The 16249-nt window shown below is 41.5% G+C and overlaps 1 protein-coding gene across 1 annotated transcript; it reads left to right on the top strand.

The window, feature by feature from the left end:
* Nucleotides 1-6772: 6772 nt before the first annotated feature.
* On the top strand, nucleotides 6773-12128 carry CSTL1 (cystatin like 1). Its single transcript, XM_080931613.1, has 4 exons — nucleotides 6773-6829; nucleotides 7519-7706; nucleotides 11363-11473; nucleotides 11973-12128. The coding sequence occupies exons 2-4, from the start codon at nucleotides 7641-7643 to the stop codon at nucleotides 12054-12056; spliced, it is 261 nt and encodes an 86-aa protein (XP_080787739.1). The 5' UTR covers nucleotides 6773-6829; nucleotides 7519-7640; the 3' UTR covers nucleotides 12057-12128.
* The last annotated feature ends 4121 nt before the right edge of the window (nucleotides 12129-16249 follow it).

Raw genomic sequence — 16249 nt, forward strand, 5'->3', positions numbered from 1 at the left:
AATGTTTAAAGTAGCGTTCTGACTTTGACTTCCCAAGTAAAACAAATGCAAACCAGAAGAGAAAATCAATACATTCACCCCATTAAGGTTAAGAATTTCTCTCCTCCAATGTACCATAAATAAATGGGAAGGCAAACCACAACCCAGAAAAAAGATATTTGCAACACACATACCCAAATCAAAGCAAAGAAAATAATTATGAAGGGCAAGGAAATCTTCCAAATCAATGGGAACAAAAGGCTAAATAGAGTGGTACAGAGGACTTGAATTTTCAGATTTAGTAAATTTCAACCATGCATTGCCTTCTTAACGTGGTTGTTTTACTGGTGGTGAGCTTGTCAGCTGCTCGAAGGCAGAGAGCAGAAGCAGGCTCCAGAAGCCATTTGCTTTTCCCTTAATTTCAGAGTATGGCCTAATGGGAACTATTGTGGACTCTACAACACATGGCTGTAAGCTGAACTCACCTTAATGTTTAGCTACAGCACCTTTGAATTTACTTCTGCTACTTCCTTTTTTTTTTCTTTTTTAAAGTTTTGTTTTGTTTTGTGTTTTGAGACAAGATCTCACTGTGAAGCTAGGTTAGCATTTAACTCCCAATCCTGCCTCAGCCTTCTTAATGCTGTGATTACTGACATATGTCGCCACATTTGGTAAGAAAGTTTTGGTTGGTCATCATTTTAATTGTACATATTTAATGTGTACTGTGTGATAATTTAATACATGTATACGACATTACAACATGAAATGGTCAACTCATGGCAATTAATTCCAATCTCCTTATCACTGTGTTAAATTTCTCTCAGAGTGACTACAGATACCCACTGTGCTATTGATTTATTATTTTTCACTCCTGGTGTTTTAATGCTTGCTATCCATTTTCTTACCTTCCTCCTATTACTATTCTACATTGAGCTTATTAAGTGGTATGTGCATGTTTGTGCATGAGTGTGTGTGTGTGTGTACTTGTGTATGGGCTTTGCTTGCCTGTGCAAACATGTATGCAAGTCAGAGGTCAGCATATCTTCTTCTATCATTCTTCATCTTAATTTTAGAGAAAAGGTTGTTCACTAAGTCAGAAGATTGCTGTTTTACATACTGATGGGGCTGAGTCCCTGGGATCCATCTACCTGTCTCCTTCATCCTATATGTATGTGACTATAGATCCAACTAATCCAACCATGGCTGGCTATGAACAGAAAGTTTAAGATCCAGAAGTTGCTCAGTGGACAAGGCTGGATGTATCAGTTGATCCTCAGTAGACACTGGAATCCCAAAGAAGTAGGCTCTAATGACAGTGAAGAACTTGCTAGTGAGGCAAAAGCAAGTAACAAAGAACAAAAGCTTCCTTTTCCATGTCCTTACTATATAAGCTTCCAGCAGAAGGTGGGGTCCAGATTAAAGGTGTGTCTTCCCTCCTCAAGATCTGGATTGGAAGCAGATCTTCAAATTAAGCAAAAACATCTCACAGGTGTGCCCTACATTTTAGGATTTTAGTTACGTCTTGATATAGTCAAGCTGACTACCAAGTATAGTCATCACAGAGGTAATGCCAATTACTCTGATTTGGTCAGTACAAATTATATACATGTATCAAAATATCATTGGTATAATTATATCAGTTAAAATTTCAAAAATAAAATGTAAAAAGAGGAAAAAGGAGAAACCCCTCTTTCTTTAGATGGAGAAGTCTGTTTTAGAGGCTGATAAATTATTTTTTATATAGGAAACACATGAAGAAAATAAAAGACTTATGTTTGGGTGAGGAGTACAGGTACCACCAGCTGTTCCATCCTGACATCCTGGGGAGAAGTGCTGTGTAACTGTGAGGATGATCTTTCTAGGCCTCGTGATTTCTCAGCCTAGAGGAGAAAATGTACAGGATCTTTGAGGCAATGCCAACTTGAACCATCTGTAGCACCACCTTGTCCTTTGCCATTTTGTGTGCGGGTTGCAGGCCTGCTCCTCAGGATCATGGGGCATTTCCAAGCCAAGGTCAAATGATCATCAATCATTTCCATCTGTGGTAGCTCCAGAGGTGAGGGTCCAGGGCTGCTTTGGGGATTGCTGTTGGCAGCATGGGTGGTTGAGAAGGTAGCAGACTGCTGACTGTTCCTTTCAGAGCCATCTTGGAAGGGTGCCTGGCAACCTGGTGGGTCTGTGTTATATCCAGGTCAGAATCCTGCCCAGAGCAGGACTATTCGGGTTACAGAAATACCTCTTTAAAAGTCTAGAAAAGAAGCAATATGATACCAGCCTTCTTTGTAAGGAGTCACTTTCTTTACTTACCCTGTGAGAAAAGAAGATTCAGACATCAGCTGTAGGTATAGGCTTTATAAACGAGTGGCACATTGAGACCCTTCTCACAGCCCCGACACTGCATCTATTAGTTAAAAACAGATGTCCCTTGCTATCTAGGGAGATGGCTTCCAGGGGCTCCTTCAGATTATAAAAATCTGTAGATGTTCCAGCACCTTTGTATAAAACAGCATAGTGTTTGTATAAGACCTTTGCACTCTCCTCTATCCCTTTTACTACCCCTGCATCTCTTAAAAATACCTAAAAAACCAAAAATCTCTATGTAAATATTCTTTATTCTGTTTTTTCAGAGACAAGATTACTCCAGACCTAATTGTTTTTCAGGAGTTGTCTATTCACTGTTGGCTGAATCTATACATGCCAGACTCACAGGTAGGAGAAATCTACTGTTCTTCTGGGGTTAAGTTCTCAGGAAACAGCTCGGAGCCCTGGAACAGTTCCATTTTTATCACTTTTTTCTTAATTGAAATAGCCAATACAACTGATGCCAATATGAATCTTGATCCTTTAAGCTACACCTGCTGGGTATTTGTGCAATTCATAATTTAATTTTCCCAAGCATCTGTAATACTTTGGATGTGAAAGGTAACCCAAAAAAAGCTTGTATGTTTTGTCGCCAGCTGATGGGATCTGAAGGCTGCAAGCTCAGCAGATTATTCTCTGGGTAGATTAATAATCAGATGGCATTACTGGGAGGCGATGAAAACTAGGAGGTGGTGTCTAATTAGAGGAAGTGTGTAGGGGGAGGGACATCTCTTAGAGGAGTAAATTTTGTCCTGGCACCTGATCTACTGCTTTCTGTCTGTATTCCGGCTACCATGAAATATTTAATTGTAGTAATAAAAAGCCAGCATAGCATTCTATGTGATCTTTATTTTTATGATAATATATTAGAATTTCAGGTAAGAAAAGTTAAGCTAAGGTGGTGAATCAACTAGCCAGGCAGCAATGAAATGACTACTTTTTTTCTTTCTTGTATGCTATTTCCAGGAGCTTTCCTGCACACCCTAGGGTCCCCCAGCTGACACCAGGCCTAACAACCCTGAATATTAATGAAGGGCTGCCTGATCAGGATATGTTCTATTCTGCTGTCTAGCCTGAAACATGTCCAGCATCCCTGGCATTTGCTAGTGACCTCATTCTGGAGCAAGCACATTCGACTTCAGGTTTCCAGTGAAAGCTGGAGTATCATGAGCAATGGATGCCTTTGGACCAGACTGATGGGTGGTTTAGTGCAAGCCCAAAAAATCTCAGGCAAGGCCTAAACCTGAGTATCTACTGGAGTTGGGTACAGTGAGGGAAGAACAGCAACAACAAGGACAGAATAGAAGAGATGACTAAACGTTACAGCCAGGAAACACCCTTGTCTGCAGACTGCTCAGCCCACACAGCTGTGAGCATACTGCCTGTGGTGATAAAGTGTGCTATTTTTCTCTTTCCTGCTTGTTTTCTTCTGAAAGAGCTGGACTGACAAGTCTCAAGCCTAGAGAGATGTCAATAGGAAAAATCAGGAAGTAGTGCAGCTCATGCAAGTACCTCCAGGGACCCAAACCACACTCAGCCATAGGCAGTTCCATCTACTATCAGAGCATGATGATCCTTAAGGGGCCAGGATACCAAATTTAGTTTATCAAATAGGAGGCCAGATTTGCTGAGCATGAGGAAAATATTCTTCAGAGAGGGAGGGAGAGAGGAGGGAAGGAAGGAGGGAGAGGGGGAGGGAGGGGAGAGGGAGAGAGAGAGAGAAAGAGAGAGAGGGGGGAGAGAGGGGGGAGATGAGAGAGAGAGAGAGAGAGAGAGAGAGAGAGAGAGAGAGAGAGAGAGAGAGAGAGAGAGAGAGAGGATAATCACCACAAAAGCTGTCTGTTTTACGGTGTGGCAGCAAATGGTAAGATGTCTTGGGTACAGGCAGATAAGAAGGACTATGGCTCAAGGCTCATTGTTTTGTCTTTCCCTTGTCACTTTGGCCAAGGGCTGTCCATTTCCCCCCAGTGTCATAGGCACAGGTAATGAATAGGAGCATAGTGGTGCCTACTTCATAGGAAGTACTCTGGGTAGTGTCCCATGCCGTCTATCTATCCACCTTACTGTTTACCAGTTAATCCCCAAATCTATTCATCTATTCTATTACCAACCATGTGTTTTATTTATACACCTCCATTCATACATCCAATCCACACTATGAAGTGCAGTTGGCAAATAATCCCATATATTCACAGGGAACAATTTGAAATTTTAATACTTGTGTCCATTTGCAGAATCATCCATCACTTGTCTTATGGACAAGACCTAGCAAGGTCTCTGTAATGGCCTTCTAACATGGACCCAGCTAAAATCCATTTTTCTCTTTGCTATGGACCAAGAAGACTTTTCTAAGTTCTCCTTAGTCTATGAAATTCTCAATTCACTGCCTTTTCTATAGCCTATAAAATTAGGAAGCATTTTACTTTTATTTTCATGACATGAGGAGAATTTTATTATTCCCCTCTCTTTGTAAATGGCCAATCTCTTAAACAATCTCCACAGCTGCTTAGATTAGTTTGTGTGTTTCTTTTTATTCCCAAATGAAACCAGCCACCACACTCCTCCTATTTCAGGGCTATAATCAGAAATCCAGTTTTCCAATTTTGTGAAGATATGCAAGTCCATTTTTTACCTTTGTTCCAAGAACATTATCAGGCCCCTTACTTCCTCCTTTTATCTTCATTCCTCATGGTATTGCATTTCTGGCTCCTTATTTTTTCTTTAATTCAAGGGCAGGTTTGTGATCCTCACTATATTTCTCTTATTTATGGCTGTGATGATTGTGACTAGGGTCTCTAATTTATCTTTATCTCACAAAGATCTTGGACTAGGGATAGGGGCTCATCAGACAATGGATCACTTAGTTCTTGGACAGTAAAACACTGCCCATGTAGTCTATATTCTACTGATAAAAAAAAGGCCAGTTATTTCTTTGTTATTCCATGGCTTAAATAAATATCTTTTTTTCTTCTCCATATTATGGATCTTTCTGGTATTGTTTGGGGAAAACTGGGCCAGGAAACAGGATGCCCTCACCGACATGAGGCAGGAAGCAGTTTTATTGTACAGTTTTGACATACACATAGGCTCAGCAGAGGACTGTTTAAAACACTGAGCCCCAGGGCTGGAGAGATGGCTCATTAGTTAAGAGTAGTTGTTGCTCTTGCATAGAAGCCCTGTATTCGATTTCAAGCACCCATACTGGTGGTTCCTGACCATCCATAACTCCAGTTCATGGGACTCTGAAGCCCCTTTCTAACTTTATCAGACACCAAGCACACAAATGGAACACACATTATTCAGGATAAATGTTCCTATACATAAAATAAAAATTTAAAATATATAACAGAAAGAAAGAATTGAGCCCCAAGTTCAGTTAAACAGAATGTTTCATATACTTTCTCTCCTTCTGCTGGCACATAGCAATCCGATTTTGTTGGCTATATTTAGCTTAATTAATAGAGTTTGTTGAATTGACAATAAGCAGAATTCTTCCCCCATCTAAGTAGCAGAGTTTACATAGTAAGTCACTTGCAGTACAGAGGTGAATGGTTGGAATTAGGGTGTAGGTGAGACATCTACTTTGTAGCGACTTCGGCTGATCCCACTTAGAGTGTTCCAAAGCTCCCATGTCTGGAGCTCAACAGATTCTAGTATTCTATGTAGCACAATATAGATGCCTGATGTATCCAAACAGTACTATAAACTGTCACAATGGAGGGACACAATGAGCTTAGACTAGGGCTAGGAGCTCATCAGACAATGGATCCGGCATATGAACCACACTCAGAAGAATCCTGCAGATGTTTTTGAGAAATCTTCAGTGCTGGACACAGGAGCAAATTCTATGCATCAATCCATTTCATATATAGAGATGTTAGATGTGGGGCAGTACACAGGAGACAGATCTCTGTGAGTTCCAGGTCAGCCAGGACTACATAATGAGACTCTGTTTCAAAAGGGGAGATGAAAACTCTAAGCTCAGGGAGAATAACTATTCAAGGATCTTCATAGTACACAGGATAATGAGACATGTGTGTCGTCTGCTGTATCACTCTATTTCTCAACAACTAGTTTTAGTTTTTAATATTTTAATTTTGAAATAATATGAGACTAACAAAAAGGCTGAAAATATCCCAAACAAACAAAAAGCCCAAAGAACCTCTTCTAGGCTTTTAACCTCCTGAAACATGGACACAATCCCAGCACAACTGTAAAACAGAGAAGTTAGCATTTCACAATACAATCACTACGCTACATTCAGACTGTGCTCTCTCTCTCTCTCTCTCTCTCTCTCTCTCTCTCTCTCTCTCTCTCTCTGTGTGTGTGTGTGTGTGTGTGTGTGTGTGTGTGTGTTGGTGTAGGTAGGTGTGTATGAAGGCCAGAGGTTGCTACTGGGATGTCTTATGTCATTTCTCTGTCTTCTTTTTAGACTAGGTCTTTCAATGAATCAAGACTTAGAATTTTGGCTACACTGATTGACAGACAGGTGAGGCCCTAGGACCCACCCATATTTGCTTTCCAGCCCCACAGCTACTAGTGTTTACTGACAAATCTGACTTTCTTGTGGGTGCTGAGGATCTAACCTTATGCTGGCACTGAACCATCTCTCTAGTCCAAGATTTTGTTGATTCTTTTACTATTATCCTTTTTCTGGGGCAAAAACTAGGGTACTGTGATGAGTTTCTACATACAGGTTGCACCCTGCAGTGATAATTTCTGAGTAAGACTCTTGGCTGATTTAACATGGGGAGCTTGGAGTTACCTCACAAAGCTCTGCTGGGTCACAACAGGATTACAAGGGATAACCTGGGAACCTGCCTTCACAGTGGGAAACAGCAGACAGAAATCTGTGGCAGGTGAAGGTAGGTGAGTAAGGAAGTCTGACTGAGGAAGCACAGGAGATGCTGGTGGCTTGCTAAAGGTAGTTAGAATGTACTATTCCAGGGTCCACATAGTCAATTCCTTTGTCTCAGTTCTAATGTGACCTATTCCATAAATTTTTATCCACTCCTATACATAGTGTCCCCTGTCCACTACAGCATATTTTTATTGTGTAGCTCTGAAGTCTGTTCTTGGGATCACACTACACACTGCTGTAGTTCTTGGGAAGCTTTCCATGGATAATGTCCTTAGCACCTTGGAAGAATGAACGTGGTGTCTTGATTTCTGCTTTAGCATACATGAAGCTGTCTCCCAGGAAGCCAATGCTGGCATGACCGCCGTGGAAGACTGAGAGGACTGTTGCTGCATTCTCAAGCTGGCAACACCACAGATAAGTGCCTTTCGGAGCCACAGAGATGAAGGCTAGAGAACTGAGGATTCCTTTGCTGATATTGCTGGTGACCGTGGTTGTAATGGCTAAGGTGAATAACCTCCAGAGGTGGGGGGGCTTCAAGGAGAAGGCCACGAGCAAGGCAAACATCAACTCAACGCTCCATTTCTTCATCCAGTCTTACAACAATGCAAGCAATGACACTTACTTGTTTAAAGTTCAGAAGATAATTCAAAGTCAGATGCAGGTTTGTACTTTGTTTCCCAGACCTCAACACAAGCCCCACCCTGCTTCTTGAGACATGGGAATTAACTAAGTAACAGAAACTCCTCAGGGTAGCTTCCTTGAAATGGGCACACATGATATCTCTGAGTTAAGCAGCTCATTTGGTCACCACAGCTATATGACTGAGGCTGGCCTCAGGCTGGAAGCTAATCCTTACTCCCTTCTTCTTGTCCCAAAGCTGACCAGTAGCCACTCTCCTTTGTTCTGTGGGAGAAATCGAATTTTGTTTGGCCTACCAGAGGCCAGCATGGGGATGGCTTTCTTTCTTTCTTTTTTTTTTTTTTTAATGATATTATCTGGAAAAACCATAAACACATTCTGTAGATTCCTTACTTCCAACAGCATTTTTTTTTCTTCAGTGTCCAGGACTGTAAATTAGGATTGGTTTTGTGTTTGAGACATTTAGAACAGCAAGGCTTTGATGAGAGCAATGGGAACAGGGAATAGGCAAGCAGCTTCAGACATATCACTTCTACCCTTTTTGAGGAAGAGTTTCTGTAGTTAGTCCTGGCTGTCCTGTATGTACCTCATCCTCCAGCCACGGGGTATGAGTGCTAGGATCACACTTGCGTGTCACTGTGCCGTCTCTTTCGCTTTACACACAACGTTCTTGTGAACTGTATCAGTTGGAAGGCAGTAGAGGAAAGCATGTGTTTGAAAACTGTGAGCCAGTGTTTCCTCAAGGTCAGATAGTAAACTATGTAAATCAGTCAGTAATAATCCTGCATCCTAGCTAGCCAGTTTTGAGTAGAATTAGTTCACTATGAGAAAAGACTGCTAGTCAGAATTGGGGGGTAGAGGAACAGGAGTTGACAGCAAGAGAGAGAAGGCATTGGGCGGGATGGACAATACAAAAAACCAGGTCAATGGGTGCCTTAATCCTGCTGCAGATATTCAAGGGGATGCCTTGGTATTATGTACTATGACCACAAGGTGGTGCTGTTCTCATTTGTTTTCACTTTGAGCGGTTTTCTTAAGCTATCATTGAGATAGCAAGATAACCTGTGAAATCAACCTTCTACCATTAACAGTTAACTAGTCAAGAAAAGTTTTTTTAAATGTTATCCGAAAACTTGAAGTTATTTAAAGTGCCGAGTGGACAATATGGGCCTGTCACTTGGAAAGGGAGGATCATGGACACAGGTTTCGGAACATATCAATATCTAGATGTGACTTCAAAAGTCTCAATACTGCAAAGAGTCGGTAGTAGACAAGCATGATAAGCTGTGAGCCTGGTTTCACCATCTGTGGGCTCTTGGTTAGGTGTTTCTACACTCTCTTATTGCTTCTTTAGAGCCAAAATGAGTCAGAACAGTAACAATGTAGCACAATGCTGCCACCTAGTTGCACTTGTCAAAATAGTTACTGATATGGCTGTTTGTATTCTGCGTGAACAAACGAGACTAACAGTAAGTTAAACGTGCATGCATGCTTTCGGTTTCTCCTACATACAACCTGCTGATGGCCAGGCAGTGTGACAGTGGTTGATACAGTTCTATAACATCCCCTTGATTAAGTAGAATGGCCCATTGATGACAGCAGAGGAGCTGTCAATCTAGGGAATTCCCTGCACTCTAGGGAATTCCAGGATAGTGTTGAAATTGTGTTTGTAGTGCAGCCATGAGCAATTGTCCTGGGCCCTGGCCTTAGATTTTTCTATGGAAATCTTTCAACCAGGATTAAGGTGAATTTTCTGCCTGCATCTCCCCTAGACAGATGTACTATCTTATTAGTTTGGACCACACTGGCATTTGGGCACAAGAAGCAGGAGGCTTCCAAGAGCTTCTCTACACTATATGTACATCTCTCTAATCTGCACATTCTTCTGAGGCACCAGACCTCCATCCTAACCACCAAATTTCTTTGTGTTTTACTCCATGTGTGTGGCTTCTTTACCACAAAGGCCTTCCCAGCCCCTCCTTCACTACCACCTTCTCTTCTTCCTCCTCACTCCCTTCTTAGTCTTAGGGTTTGATCATGAGTAAGAAAAGAGAGATGCACTCCTGGGAGCTGGCCCTGGCTGGTGTTCTCTCTGCCTTATCTGGTCAGCACATCATCATTGGCAGAAACACTTAATAACTTAAAAATCCTTAGGATATCCTTGTGTGACTTGTCCTGGGGAAACCTGAACAACAAACATCTTACTACAGATAGGACACCAACAAGCAAGTCTGCCTTAGCTTACCAGTGAGTTTATGGGGGATACTTAAGGGGAGCATGGAGCACCTTAATAGCATCTGTATCACCAAAAAGCCTACCCCAATAAGGGTGATGGCTCAGGATGATAATGGTATCTCAGAAGTTCCTGCAGGTGGCTCAGGTGTCTAACCTATTTTAAAATTCTCCTTAATCACCTTGGGTAGAAGCCTTATGATCTTGTTTCATTTGGTTCATGAATCTCCCCCCCCCCACCAATTTAATATAAGTACACTGTCACTGTCTTCAGACACACCAGAAGAGGGCATCGGATCTCATTACAGATGGTTGTGAGCCACCATGTGGTTGCTGATATTTGAACTCAGGACTTCTGGAAGAACAGCCAGTGCTCTTAACCACTGAGCCATCTCTCCAGCCCCTTGATTCCTGAATCTTATAAGCTAGCCTCCACTCTCTGGAGTGAATGCTTCTATTGGGAGGAAATATCTACACAATAGCTTGTTGTTATTGTTGTTTTTAAATGCATTAGTGAAAGTGTTTCTGTCTTGCCCAAGACTCTACAAACAGCTTGGATGCTTATGTGAACCTTGTAAGTGGAGGCTGCTAGGTTATTTTCTCAAGGTTTCAGAACTAATACACGAGGAAAGAATGGCTCGAATCAATTTGACTCCTAAACTATGAAACTTTAAAGACTTATATTTTTATCAGTGTTCTGCCTTCAAGTATTTGTAAAGAAGTGCTCCACATCTACATTGTGCTTGAAGAGACCAGTAGAGAACACTGGATCCCCAGGAACTGGAGTTACAGATGGTTGTGAACTGCTATGTGGGTTCTGGGAACCAAACCTTAGTCCTCTCTGCAAGAACAACAAGTGCTTTTAACTGCTGAGCCATCTCTCTAATCCATATTTAGATATGTTGCTAAATTGTCTACTTTCTGATTGGCTGGAAAGGAGAGTAAGGAAGGAGTGAATGACTGCACAGACTGGGAAGAAATAGGGCCATGTACCTCACTGCAGTATGAGAATCATGGTGGTTTATGGTTACCAGGCAACCCAGCTTGTCTTAGCATGAGGTGGAGTGGAGGACAAAATAGAGGCACTGTGTAGCCATCACAAGAAAGTTGAGGGCACAGGGTTGTGGCTGACCAGAGATCTCAGTTGCCACTGAAACTCGCTCATTGGGAGGGGAGGAAGGAGTTGAGTTTTGGTGCATGATTAATGGAAGCAGTAGTTCCTCTTGGAAAGGGTCAGCCACTAAACACTCAAAGTAAAAATTAGAAGTGTGATTAATTACTTTCCTGCAGTTGACCACAGGAGTGGAGTATTTGGTTACTGTGAAGATTGGCAGGACCAAATGCAAGAAAAATAAGATGAAGAAAGCCTCCTGTCCCCTGCAAAGCAGTGAGCTAAAAAAGGTGTGTGGTGGGAGTTCTCTGAGAATGCCCAAAGGCCAAGGATGGGGAGTAAATATTCTCAAGCTGTGAGAGTCAGGGCCAGCAAATACCTAGCCCTAGGACTAGCTCACACTTCTTGGTGTACAGCGTCCCAGGGTGCAAGTGTAATTTGCTTCTCCTTGTGATCTTCCTCTCTTTCTCTAGGTCACAGAGGACTGTCTCATCATCTTCTCAGTACTGCTGTCCCTTATTGTCCTTTTCTATGTTGCCTTGTCTTTCTTTGTCCAAATGGTAGATAAAAGAGGGCTTCTTTCTATCCCAGGGTATAGGTACAAGAATGGGAGGAGAGGAGGAAACTCAGTATTCCTTCCTGGAACTGAGGCACCTGCCTTGGGTCACAGAGGGACAGTTCCTTTCTGGATGCCCCCAGGTTTGAGGAACAGGAGTCTTTTTTCTCACCTTTTAAAACTACTTTTCCCCCAAACTGATTATCTTGTTGTTTTTTTAAATTCTTTTACAGAGCCTGATTTGTACATCATTGATATACTCTGTACCCTGGATGAACCACTACCAGCTCTGGAACAATTCCTGCCAGGAGAGCTGAGTGTTCATGTAAACACCTCTGCTGACACCCAGATGCCTGTGTTGTGTACTGGTTTCTGTAAAGTTGTAAGAGGACTCGTGTCCCTCTCTGGGGTGTTTCTATACACACACACACACACACACACACACACAAGCTCACAACATTGACACTCAACAACATGCATAACATAGTAACAGCACCTTTATTGTACTTCACACAAACTACACACACACACACACACACACACACACACACACACAAACTACAAACCTGCCCTTATATACTTAACATGAACCCCCACCACACATTCTTATACAAACACTCCCACAAATGAATGCCTGTGCCTTCCTACACTTGCAGCTTACACTTACCTCACAGAAATGTGGTGGTCACCAGGGTCTGCTCTACTTTGAGTAGAATACTAATATCCATTTAGGAAATTTTATTGTTCTTTCTACTTCAACCCCAGGCTTCTGCCCTCTCTGAGTCTGGGATGGGGAGCTTATACCCTGCTAGTACACATAACACTGTGACTTACACATGTCACAGTAAGCATGTCTGAAATCCCATGACCAAACAAGGCTGAGTAACCGGTGTAGATTTTGTACAATCATACTAAGGTTCTGACTTACAGTGGCAAAAGAACAAGAGGCAGTGGTGGCAGCAATAGCAGGAGGAATGTCTTAGTTATGGTTTCTATTGCTGAGAACAGACACCATGACCACAGAAATTCTTATAAAGGAAAACATTTAATTAGGACTGGGTTACAGTTCAGAGGTTCACTCTTTTGTCTGCTTTCATCGACCTGTGCAGATCTGTGTGTGGGAACTGGGATTTGAAGACCTTAAAAATGAAGTGGACTATAGTCTAATGTTGTAGACAACTATTCTTTAGTTTCAGTGTACTTTTGGTTGAGTTCAGAAAAGCATGTAAATAAACACCAGTAAGCACATACTAAATGCTAACAGGGCAACCCTTTTCCAGAACTTTTTGAGGACAGACCAATTTAAACACAATTCCTGGTATATACTATAGATTTTACCTGAGATAGCATGAAATCAAGGTAGGAGGCCATTTCCAGATTTATGTCACGCTGAGAACAGCACTCAGCATACCCTTTCATTGATTAGGTTCTATAGCTGTGTCCCAACATTCAACAGGAATAAGCATGTCTTATAAATTGAATGCAAATATTTGTTGCAGGAGGCATGGAATCATATCCAAGAACAATTCAGAAAACAAAATGCACTTGGGGTAAAAGGCCCTCTGCCTTTTTCCTGGAGCTTCTTTCATAGTTTCTCAAGGCATTATTCACCATGTGTCATTCTTTTGACTGTGTACTGAGAATTGTCATGGCAGGAAGTATGGTGACATGCAGGCAGATATGGTGCTGGAGAAGTAGCTTAGATTTCTACATCCAGATTCTCAGCAGCAAGGCCTGGCTTGAGCGTTTGAAACCTCAAAACACACCCCCCAGAGACATGCTTCCTCCAACAAGGCCACTCCAACTCCTATAAGGCCACACTTCCTAATAGCGTCACTCCCTATGAGCATATGGAGGACTATTTTTATTCAAACCACCACAAGGAGGTGTATGGTGGCGTCCCAGGGGAAGATAGAAACTCTCAGAATCCCATTGCAGCCACAGGGTAGACTTAATCCCCAGCAACAAGATATGAGGCCACCTGTGACATACTGTCTGCCAGAGATCAATCAGAGACTCGGTGCTCCTGGTGTTTGGGGCTGATCCCATAGGAGTGTTTCAAGTTTCAGACTCTAGAAGGAGAGAGGTGCCAGGCACAGGCCTCACTTGTGTGTGTAGTGTGGACATACAAAGACCTTTTGGTAGAATTTCTATCAATGTACTTAGAGTTGCACTCTAGGTCTCTAGATCCAGTGAGATATTCTCACTTTCCTATAGCTACCCCTTCCCATGACTCACAGCTCAGTAGAGAGGGCACAGCTTTGGGCTGAGAGCATATTGAGTGTACTATATGCTTGACCTCCTCCTTGAATCTGTATGGTCTCCATCAGAGGGAAACTAGACACTTAGGGGGAAGAATATAGATCCTTAAGCAAGAGCCTCATGTTAACCAAGATGTCTGGAGAAGGGGACACAGGAAAACAGTGGAAGGTGATACATTTGTACAGAAAGCCCAAAGGACCCTGCCATGCAAACCCAATGCCCAAGGGCTCTCTGACGCACTGCATAGCCCTCCACTTTTTCCTTGTAACCAGAGTTACAGCCTCTAAACACACCATTCTTGTTCATTCTTTAATGATGGACCTATGAGTGGTTTTCAGGATTTTTTTAATGTTGATTTTTTTTAGGTAGTGTCTAGGTAAGTAGTTCAAGTTGGTTTTGAATTTGAGATTTATCTGCCCCAGCCTTCTGAGTACTGGGATTATAGGCACACAACACAGTACCCATCTAGTTTTCCGTTTCTAATAATACCCTTTAGCATGTGTATATCTGTGTAAAGGTGAACATGCACATGTATCTCTGGTATTCACTGAGGCCATGGGGTGTGCATTTGCACAGCATAAGCTACTTTGGTTCTTAATTTGTTTTCATTTTTCCAAACCCACTCTGCCTGTCTGTTGTTACTTCAGATATGGGCACGGCGGCTCAGGCTTATAATCTCAGCATTCAGGAGGTTGACTATAGAAAGATATAGTGTCTCAAAATTAATGAATAAGTAAATATTAAGGAAATAAACTATGTTATAAATTTGAGCTGTGTTTGACTGCTATGTTCTTACTCATTTCATGTTTATGTGTTAGGAATTATGTTTAGTTTCTATTTTTTACTTTATGTGATTTCATATTGACAATATTCATTTTTATTTTAATTTTATTTGTTGTGTTGTGTGCATCTGTGTGTAACGTGTGAGGGTGAATGCATATGTGCTCTTTCAGAGGACAAGACTTCAATTCTAGAGCTCATAACAGTCACTCTTCAGATCCAGGAGATCAAACACCCTCTTCTGGCCTCCGTGGATATTGGCATGCATATTTAACACAGGAACATATAGATATATAAATAAAAGATATTTAAAATTAACAAAAATCTCAGCAAAAGTCCAGGGTTTAATACTACCCACTGACATTGTACATTGTAGAATATAGGCATGTGTACACACAGAGGAGGTAGAGGAAAGAGAGGGAGGGGGAGTGGAGTTAGGATTTACTAAGGATGGCTCTAAGAACCATGATTTCCCTGGCCCCTCTGAGTTGAAGTAGCTCTAGGACAGAACAAGGAGGGAGTTGTACAGAAGGAGCCCAGGAACACTAAGGTTGTGGTGGTACACTGTTAATGTACCACTGTGAAAAATGCTTCCAAACTCCCGTGGAGACATAAATATACATCATGAGGAGAGGTAGGACTTACCACGACTTTTAGGAGGTTACTGGGTCTCTATACACATCAGTGGATGAACTCATGTGATACATGAGTTAATGGGTTAATGACTTACTGCATCATCCTGAGAGCTGGTCAGTTATAAAAGCCAATTTAGATAGGTTTTTATCACTCCCTGCCTCAGGAGACTATCACTAGATGGTACTCTTTATTCTATAACCTACACAGTCCAGTTATGTTTTTGTTGTCATATACTCACAGGTGTGAGGGCATCCACTGGAGTGTGTGGTGGTCCCAACAACAGCCACACTCATAAAGAGAACAAGATGTTGGGAGAGGCTGGGTATTCTTAGGAGGAGTTATGAGGAAGGGTGAAAGGTGAATATGACCAAAGTACATTGGATGCATGTATAAAATTTCCAGAGAATTAATGAACATGTATCTTAATACTATACTTAAATTTTATGTAAGTGGAAAATACCTTTGTTAGAGTAGAAATTCTGGAATTCTAGTGATAGAGAGACTTTTTGTATTTATAATAAGAGGTGAAGAAACTGATATGGTAACTCTTAACAATATCCATGCAAATGTACCTTCTAGAATCTAGTGGCTAACATTAACTTCACCCCTTGATTCTTCCTACAAATGATGTAATTGTCTACTTTTTCATTCTCTAATTTGTTAAATAAGAAACATAATACAAATTTTAAATGATACCCATGAATGTTAAATTAAGTTTTATAATAATTGTTTAGCATTTTGTAAGTTCCTTATGAATAATTAGCACAGGATAAATTGCAACCAAGTCATGATTAATTACACATTTTATTCATAGATTTAATTTAATGTGAGA

This window comes from Micromys minutus (genome assembly GCF_963924665.1).
Source record: "Micromys minutus genome assembly, chromosome: 17".
In the NCBI taxonomy this organism is placed as follows: domain Eukaryota; kingdom Metazoa; phylum Chordata; class Mammalia; order Rodentia; family Muridae; genus Micromys; species Micromys minutus.

Excerpts from the sequence above, each read along its gene's own strand:
- CSTL1 (XM_080931613.1), top strand. The coding sequence starts at position 7,641 with ATGAAGGCTAGAGAACTGAGGATTCCTTTGCTGATATTGCTGGTGACC. Across the intron at positions 7,707-11,362 it reads CCGTGGTTGTAATGGCTAAG|TTGACCACAGGAGTGGAGTA; the intron begins GTGAATAACCTC and ends ACTTTCCTGCAG. Across the intron at positions 11,474-11,972 it reads AAAGCAGTGAGCTAAAAAAG|AGCCTGATTTGTACATCATT; the intron begins GTGTGTGGTGGG and ends ATTCTTTTACAG.